Source organism: Balaenoptera borealis (genome assembly GCF_965194805.1).
Source record: "Balaenoptera borealis genome assembly, chromosome: 6".
NCBI classification, from domain to species: domain Eukaryota; kingdom Metazoa; phylum Chordata; class Mammalia; order Artiodactyla; family Balaenopteridae; genus Balaenoptera; species Balaenoptera borealis.
This window is the reverse complement of record NC_138863.1, coordinates 128,507,112-128,516,561: the sequence shown is the minus strand read 5'-3', so window position 1 is coordinate 128,516,561 and position 9,450 is coordinate 128,507,112. Positions and strand designations below refer to the sequence as shown.

The 9,450-nt window shown below is 54.7% G+C and overlaps 1 protein-coding gene across 1 annotated transcript; it reads left to right on the top strand.

Moving 5' to 3' along the window:
- Positions 1-329: 329 nt before the first annotated feature.
- Positions 330-9,212, top strand: AMER3 (APC membrane recruitment protein 3). The gene is given in 3 exon segments (XM_082397012.1): positions 330-453; positions 5,530-7,946; positions 7,948-9,212. Coding segments are annotated over 2 exon segments (2,727 nt in total). The 5' UTR covers positions 330-453; positions 5,530-5,547; the 3' UTR covers positions 8,276-9,212.
- Positions 9,213-9,450: the final 238 nt, after the last annotated feature.

The window sequence follows — 9,450 nt, the reverse complement described above, 5'->3', positions numbered from 1 at the left end:
GGGAGCCCAAGAGGCTGGGCCTGAGGGATGCAGAACCACAGCCCTGCGGGGGGGCAGAGACGCACGGAGGCAGATACCGGAATAAACACGAACAAAGCGAGACCGAGCGAGGTCCGGGCGGCGGCCCTGCCAGAGCAGTCCCCACCCGGCCCCGCGCGCCGCCTCGCCCACTACTGCGCGGGGGCGCCTACGCGGCCGACTGGCTCTCTGCCCGGCCCCGCCCCGCCCCGGCCCGATTGCCCTCCGGCGGCTAAACCCCTGCGGGCCCGCCTCCTGCCGCGGCCTCCCAGCCCCTCCTGCGGCGAAGGGAGGGAGCCGGCCCTCGGCCTCCCAGGGTCCGGGCTGGCGCGCGCGGCGCCGGGAGCTGACCGTGGTGCTGAATGCTCAGCTCGGGATCGGGCGCGGCTCCCGGACCTGCCCAGGCCGCGTCCTGCGACGCTCCAGGCCCCAGCGGTAAGTCGCCAAAGCCCCGAGGATGTAGGCGTGGAGCGGAGGAGGGCAGCGATTTGGAAATTTTTGTACGTTTTTCGCGCAATGGGCGGGCGGAGAGGAGGAACCAGTGTCTGCACTCTGTCCACTCCGTGATGCGGGGTCTGGGAGCGATGACCCAGACCTGAAAAGGTCTGGGCTAGGGAAGGGGGGAACCTTGTCCCCTCGGATGCGGGTACTGGGAAAGGACGAGTAAGACCGGAGACCCATCTTTTCTCCACTGGGCAGGCCAGGAACGCCCAGAGACTCCCTTAGAAAGAGTAGACCGGGACCTTCGCTCCCCAAAGGCCCCTTTGTCTCCCCAGCGTGGGGGCTGGGTGAATTGGTGATGTTCTAAACACTGCAGATTCTATTTCTACTTCATTCCCCACCCCACACCCATCCCAGAACACAGAGGCTGTCCCTCCCTAAAGTGGCCTTCACTCCATCACCCTGAAGGTTTTGGCTTAGACAAGGCAGCCTATTACAGAGATAAACTACTGCCCCATACATAGCTTCTCCACCCCAATGTCCAGGATGTCCCTGGGCGGGGCTCCCCTCAGAGGTCCCTACTCTCTTATCACCATTCACCCCTTTGTGTTTCATGTTTGTGATTTTCCTGGATATTGAGGGTGGGGCAGGAGAAGGCAGGGTAAATACCAAAACTATTAGTCAAAATTTTTATATTTCCAAACTGTTTCTGTTGCACATGTGTAGCTCCAAGGTTTTTATTTTGCTCCATGAAATACCTGGTCATTTTAATGTTCAAAAAAGGAAAGAAAAACATAGAATTACCTTACCAAAAGGAAAAGAAAATTCTAGGCAGTTGAGCTAAAGTTAGTCATAATGTAGAAAAGCAGCAAGTGGAATTACTTCATTTGCTCAATCTGCAGTAAGTTCGTATGCATGTGCATGCTCTGTGTAAGATGCTGATATGTAAGCTTTCACACGTGGGAAGTCTCTGCCACCACTTTCTTTCCACTGGACCTTCCTCTGGCTCCTAACCTGCCCTCTTGTGTCCACTCTTGCTCCTATTTTACATTCTCACCCACAACTGGAGTGACCTGTTAAAACGGAAAATTGGCCTCCCTGGCTGGCAAATGATGAGGGAGTATCTCTCAGGCTCCACAAAGAGGGTGTCTAACCACAGGGTTACAAGGCAGATTGTGCATTTTTGCAACTGAGAACCTGGACACACGGCCTTTGCCCTCAGGAAATGAGAATGCCAGCACCTGGCTGTCCAGATAAATCCCACTGTGCCCCTGAGAATTATCATGAAAGATGACTACTCAGCTTGACTCCAGTTGGGCAGTGGGTCTTCTGACCTCTCAGGGAGTTCCCACCCGTGTCACATATGGACCCCACATTTCCAAAGAGTCAGGATCTGGTGAAATATTTTAACATGGAAACTGAATGGACTGAACACACACTGAATTTCACCTGATTGCTCCAGTATTTTGCAAGTCTCTGGTTCATTGTTCTGGGCCTTAGTGCTTACTGTCCTAACAACGTGCAAAGTGCTAAATGAACTCAGGAAATAGGGTTGGCAATATTAGTGACATTTGGTCCCAACACCTATAGCAATGACAGCTGTTTTGAAAGACCATTTTCCAACTTTAGAGTGTGGTGAAATTTCCAACTGCTCATGATTTTAAATCAGTAACTATTCCAAGAATTTGATTTTAAATCAGTAACTATTCCAAGAATTAAGAAACTAGTAGTTTTATTTATAGAGATCAGTATCAAATAAACCATCTGATTTTCTGTAGTTGCAAAATTCTGCACACGGTGAAATAATCTTTATCATGCCTGGTTGAAGTTATTTCCCAAAGTACAGTAATAAAAAGATTTTTCTAAAACATGGAAAAAAAAACAAATGCAATAGAAATCTCATAATGAATATCTCCAAAATTTCTTGCCATAGAAATTATACTACCTTCAGTTACAATTTTTCTAAGTTTGTGAGCTATACTTTTGCTTTTAATCGTCATTTTCATTATGCTTTCCAAAATTTCTCACAAAACCACATTTATTATTCAATGTTTAGATTTCCCATGAAGGGGAGATTGAGCTGTTAGTTCATAGAATGTCTATCAGTTAAGAGCACATGTTTAGTATCAGACAGGCTTGGGTTCAAATCCTAGGTCTGTTACTTACCACCTGTGTGACCTGGGCCAATCCGTTGACTTTTCTGCACCTTAATTTCTCCTTTATCAAATGGGGGTTACAGTAGTATGTCCCTTATAAGGTTATGGGCCAAGCACTCTGCCTGGTTAGGTAGATGGAACAAAGACTCAGATACAGGTCTTCCCACTCCAGAGCCCAGAAAGTAACCACTATGCTGTGTGTACCCAAACCCATCAGAGCTAGGCTACAAAAGATTGTGGGGAGTGGAAATGGGGTCTGCAGGTACAGGGTGGGAAAGACTTGGGCACATGCCACCTGGCAGGAGGCAGAACGGCAGCTTGAGGGACTGACCCATTGTCCAGGATGCTGCCACCAAGAGCTGAACTGCAGCCAGAGGCAAGCCTGGGCTCTGCAGCCTTCCCTGACACGGTGCCTGCTCCTTCTACTGTCCTCTGGCCAAAGGCCCCAGGTGTTCCTCTGCAGGGGAGGAAGCATTGCCCACAGGTGGGAGTGGGGTGGAGGCCGTGACACTTGCCCTGTGAGCCTCTGCAGTGCCAACTTTGCCACCCCTTTTCATCCTCTTTGGCTTTAACATTGCCAGCTGGGCCTGGAGGCAGCCCCTCCGCCCACCTCCAGGACCCCATGTTGAAGCATTTCCGAGACTCTCCGGAGGGGACTGGGAGGCCTCTTTGGCAGTGTGTGTGAAAGACATGCAGGCCAATAAAGCCACTTGCCTGCCACCTGCTCTATTCCTCCCTCACAGACTGTGGACTGAGGGAGAGTGAAACTCAGTGCTCCCTATGGAGCACTCCTTATGGAGAGCCCAAGAAATCAGCCAGAGGACCAACTGGCAGGTCCCTCACTGCCAAGGAGAGGCGGAGACAGTGAGGCAGATGGAGCCTGGGAGCGGGGTACCTGTGAGGAACAACACACCGGGGGGGGCCTCTCAGGGGGTGCTCTTCAGCACTGCCTTCTTCTTCTTCTTCTTTTTTTTTTTTTTTTTGAGTTATGTTTTATTTGGCGGGAATATTTAGGACTTCAAGCCCAGGAGGCAGCATCTCAAGTAACCCTGAGACAAACGTTCCGAGGAGGCAAGGGGGGGAATGAGGTTATATAGAAGTTTTGCAACAAAGGGCAGGTAGTCTGAACGTCAAAAAATTATTGTTAATTAAAGAAAACCAGCTATCCCAAGTTAAGGAATTTAGCACTTTTCTGTGTATGGGAAGATGCAAGATTCTGGGCTCACTGAAATCATTCCTTTGATATGCACCTCAGCTACCTGGGGCCAGCATCCTGTGTTTTCACACCCTGAGTTTCCTGAGGGCTGATCATGGGAGTGGCTGCAGTCTGATGGCTGCTAGATGGCAGGTATTCTTTCCTTCCTGAGTTTCCTCAGGGCTCACCGGCTCACACTGGAGGGCTGCAATCGCTGATGACTGTGACATCCTTTGTTAACTGATATAGCATTGCCTTCTTTCGATGTGGCCTTGTGGGTCTCCAAACTCACCCCAAAGGCAATGCGTTTAAAACTAGACCCTTGCTCCTCTCCCCCAAACCAGCTCTTAACAGAGGTCCCTTCCTTGCCTTTGCTCACCTCTCATCCTCTCCACTTTCTGGACTTTTCCCACTCCTATGGTCCCCCTCATGGCATGAATCCCGGCCTCAGTGTTTATGACTTCTGGCCTGCTTGTCTTTCTTTATTTAGTTGCTAAATCCTGGTGTTTCTTCCTTTGAAAGACCCTATGACTTTACCCCTCTTTTTCATGCTTAGAACTGCAGTTTCCATCTAGACCTTATCTCCATATACGTGGCCCATTTTAGCTTCCTCCTGTGAGTCCTCTCTGTTCAGAGCCTCGAGTCCATCCTCCACTCAGACATCAGATAAATGGTCTCAGACCATCAACTTCATTATGCCACTGCTTCCACCCACTCCCTCAGAAGACTTCCATAGCTCTTCCCTGACTGGGGGTAAGGCCAAACTCCCCAGCTGTGCAAGGGTGATCAAGTTGTTAACACCCTTACCACCTTCCCACTCCCAAACCCAGGACAAACATCAATAAGCGATTCCAACGCTCTTTCCCATTGAACTCAGACTGGGCATCAGAACCTTTCTCTGGATGGCACTCCAGGTAGCAATGTTTACAGTTAGGACGTGCACAAAAGACGACACCTGCCTGCACTTTCAGCTCATGATGTGCTGTGTGTGGCCAGTCTGCCTGTTCCGGGTCTCCTGCTTGTCTCCTCCCTTTTGCCTTCTGCCACATTGCTCTCTTCTCCCCGCGCAAGCTCTCGTGCACCATGAGATGCTTGGCTGTGCCTTGCCTGATGGCCTCTGTGTAGACTGACTCTTCCGTCCTCAAAAAGATGCAGCAGTCCTGGAAGGCATGCATGTGTCTTCCCTCCCCCCATGCCCACATGGCCCACTGCACCCAGCCCAGGAAGTAGGCTTGGGTTTCCTTGTCTCTTGCATGAAGGAAGCAACTTATTTATTGAGTCCTCTGCTTCATCCACTCAGAAGGGCCATGATATTCCTCCTAACGATATGGTGCTGTGGGTAGAGTGCCAGGCTTGGGCATGGAAGTCTAACTTGCCCAGATAAGCTCTGAAAGGATGCTTGAGGGAGTCGCAAGATCACAGCTACAGGAGTACCAGACCCCAGTACGTTCTCATTTTGTCTCCTGTTGTCTGCCTTTAAGCACATGACTTAACTTCTCTGGCTATCAGTTATCTACAAAGGCTGGAGCAGCAAGCCTGTGGGTGGGGCAGTTCCCATCTCCCTCTCCTCTTGCCTCTATGGAGGATCCAAGCTCAGATGTCAGAGATCAGCTCCCATGCCCATGTGGGCAGTGGGGGGTGGGGGGGAGGCAAACACAGGTCTTCTAGAACCACAGGCCTCCATCTTGGATACCGAGTGCCTCCTTCTTTCCTCCACAGCAGCAGGGACACTGCAGCATGGAGCTGAAGAGAGGAAAGACATTCATCAAATCTAGCCTGCAGATTGACCATGAGAAACCCCCAGATCCAGCAGCCACTGCCCCGGCCACGGAGGATGCAGTCTCACCAGGAGGGCAGCAGCGACCCCACAGTGAGAGGGGCCCCCAGGTCAGTCCCAGCACCCAAGGATATGACAGGTGCTCCGACAAGGGGGCCCAGCCAGACACCAATGGGGGGCCTGCAGCTCTCTGTGGGACCACCTTCAAACCGGTGCAGAAGAGCAAGACTCACGACAGTGTGCCCAGGGCTGACAGGGCAGCCTCAGCTACAGGGCAGCTGGTGGGCAGTGCAAGCTTCCCAGGGCCCCCCAGGAGCCAGCGCATGATTGACTACCGCCACTTTGTGCCCCAGATGCCCTTTGTACCAGCTGTGGCCAAGAGCATCCCAAGGAAGAGAATTTCCCTGAAACGACCCAAGAAATGTTTTCGGAATCTATTCCACATCCGCAGAAACAAGACTGAGAATTTGGCCTCGCTGACAACCAAGGGGAAGAGCTTGTCCTCCCCTGAAGGCCCATCAGAGGCTGGAGGGCAGCAAGGCACAGCTTGCTTCCCCTTGGGCGAGGGGCTGGGACTGGACAGCCTGTGCCAGGACCTGTCTGACAGTGAGTTCCTGCCCGACTCCTCCTTTGACCTCTGCAGGGCCCTGTGTGAGGATGTGGCCTCACTCAAGAGCTTTGACTCACTCACCGGCTGCGGGGAGATCTTTGCAGACGAGAGCTCAGTGCCATCCCTGGAGCTGCATGAGGGCCTGGAGAGCCCTGCCCAGGTCCCTGACTCCATGGCTTCCAGGGGCCCCTGCCAGGGCAGCGTAGAGCAGCTGGCATCGCCTGCCCAGAATGAGATGTCTGACTTTGACAAGTTCTGGGACCGTGTGAATCACTCGGTGAGGCAGCAACAGCGCGCCCTGCTAGGTCCGTGGCTGGGGGGCCCCCAGGGGTCAGACACAGACAAGCCCAGGCCAGATGCATCTGGGCTTGCTGAGCTCCCCCTGTGCCCATGCAGGGACCCCCACAGCGGCTCCAAAGCCAGCTCCATAGACACAGGCACCCCCAAGAGCGAGAGGCCAGAATCTGTGTCCACGAGCGACGAGGGCTACTATGACTCCTTCTCACCAGGCCTCGAGGAGGACAAGAAGGAGGCCCCGAGCCCAGGCACACCCGCAGCCGCCTTCCCCCGGGACAGCTACAGCGGAGATGCCCTCTACGAGCTCTTCTATGACCCCACTGAGGGCCCCGGGAGCCCGAACCTGGATGACGACCTGTGCGTGTCTGAGAGTCTGTCGGGGCCGGCACTGGGAGCCCCGCTGTCCATGTGCAGCTTCCACGTGGGGGCAGAAGAGAACCTGGCCGCCGCTCCAGGCCCAGACCTACTCAGCCAGAGCTTCTTGCAGAGCTCCTGGAGGGGCAAGGAGTGCCTGCTGAAGCTCTGCGACACCGAGCTTGCCATCACCATGGGCATTATCAACTGGCTCCGCCGGAGCCCAGAGCTCCGTGCCCTGCCTGCCTCGGCCCCCAGGGAGCCTGCGGCGCCCCCGGGAGGACTGGTGGAGAAGCCAGGAGCTGGCTCTGAGAAGGTGTGCCCGGGTCCAGTGAAGCTGGAGGACGGGGGGACCCGGGCCTTAGATGCAGGTAGGACCTCCGTGAGCTCAGCACCCAGCAGGCGGGAGCTGTGGGCATGTTCGGGCACCAAGGGCCTGCCTGCTGGAGTGAGCGAGGTCCTAGTGGGGGCCAAGCAGGGGACCAGCTCTCCATCCAGGGACCCCTCTCTGGAGTGTGTGCAGGTCTCTGAGGAAGGAGGGACACAAAGCCACCCTGAAGGCTCGCTCTCTTCTGTGGGGTCTGCAGCCCCCGTGGCAACCAACACGTCCAGCAAAAACAAGGTCCCAAACCCCTCTGCCTGGCCTGGCTCCCAGGAGCCCAGGCTGCCTGGGAACCTGGGGTGTTTCCAAGGTCCCTGGAGGCCAGGTCTTGGGGGAAGCACTGTGGATTCAGAGCTCACTCTGACAGGCTGTGTGGCCCAGGTGGCAGCCCTACAGATCCACCCAGACTGTCAGCCCCCAAGGCAGAACACAGGTAGCGGGCTCTGCGGGCAGCCTGAGGCCAGGGGCCCTGACATTCTGCCACAGAAACAGCCTAACACCTTCCCTAGCACGGCTGCCATACGTGGCCTGCCCTCCCTGGCCAGCCCACTCCACAGCCCACAGGACCAGAGGTGCCCAGGCCGCATTCTGGACCTGAGCCAGATCAGGGTGGAGCCCGCCAGGCTGGATGCCCAGGCCCAGGCCTCTGTGGAGGACCAGCCTCTGCAGCTCAGCTCAAGGGCTATAGAGCAGGCTGCACACAGGAGCCAGCTGGACCCATAGCCCCCTCAGTCCTGCTGCCTGGGATCACCTGCCAGGAATTCTGGCCCTCACTTCCAACAGCCAGTGGGAGGGGGCCCACTCTGCAAGTGCCCCAGAAAGCCGCTGCAGCTTCTTGGACCATGAGGGCATCCTTTGCAACCAGCAGGAAGTAGGAGCTCCCAGGCCAGCATGGCTGAGACCCACCTTTGGAACAGTCTTGTGTCTTTGTGGTCACATTCAGGAGAGCCTAAGACCCAAATCTCCACCCTTTGTCCCTGATGTGAGGACTGTATTGGGGGGGAGGGGGTGGCAGGACTCAGGCAAGTGGGGCGGGGCATTTTAACATGGAGGCATCCATAGCTGAACCCACCAGCTCAGCCAGAACAGGTCCTGGGCAGCCCAAGACCAAGGGCAATTGCAAAGCTGCTAGTGCTCTCAAAATGTGCCTCCCCAATTTCCCCACCAAAAAATGAAGCATCTAAACCCAGATGTGAAGTAGCCACATTTGGCCACTCCTCATACAGCATGTCAGAGAGAGGAGCTCGGATTTGAAACTGATGGGATGGAAATGGTACATATTATAAAGGGTACATATTGTGCTGATAACTCTGAACAAGGGTTGAGAGTAATAAATGTGAGTGGGGGGTCCGAGGCTCAGGGGTAGGAGCTTGAGACAGGGGATAGGGGGTTGCAGATGAGCTTGGGAGTGCCCACTCGCCCCACCCCAGCCTGCTCCCCACCCCCAGGATGAGCAGCCACAACCTACGGGACCCTGAAGGGCTTCTCTGAGGGAATCAGAAGCAGAACCAGCCATCTCAGCAAGAGCCTTGAACCAGCAGATGCCATGCATTCCTGTGCAACCTTGCCAGGGCTGGCCAGACCCTGCAGACCTGACCTATGGGTGTTCTCTGTCACAAAGCATCCCATCCAATGATTTCCCACAGCTTGCACTCTCTAACTGAGCAACAGGTGGCAAGATGCTCTTGGGGAAGAAGCTGACTGATTCTCCACACTGCCATTCTTGCCCTCCACGCTGCCAAGCATTCTAGCCTCCCGCTTCAGGAAGGCTCACCTTTGAATGAGGCTGTATCCTCCAACCCCTCGAAAGCCACAACATGTGCACAGCACCAAACATTCAGAATCACAGAGGGAAAGGTGGCTCGCACCTCAGGAAGGGCAGGTGTCTGTTTGGCCAGCCTCAGGGCAGCAGGCCAGCAGCCAGTCCCTTGCCAGGGTTCCCTACGATTAGATCCTGCTCCAGCTGCCCTGTTGTGGTGAGGTGCCAGGCGGGGGTGGGGGTGGATGTGGGGGGGGAGTATGCCACAAGCAGCTATGAAGCTGTTTCTAAAAGAGAGGCCAGCATAGAAAGGGGGTGGGCCCAGTGATGAGGGAGGAATTCCAGATGGAGGGATGCAGTCTGACAAGCTGACCACAGGCTGGGGCCTCTCCTGATTGCCTGAGGCTTTGTTTCAGGCTAGAACTCGCTCTGCGCCCTCATTAACAACTGCTTCCTGGGGC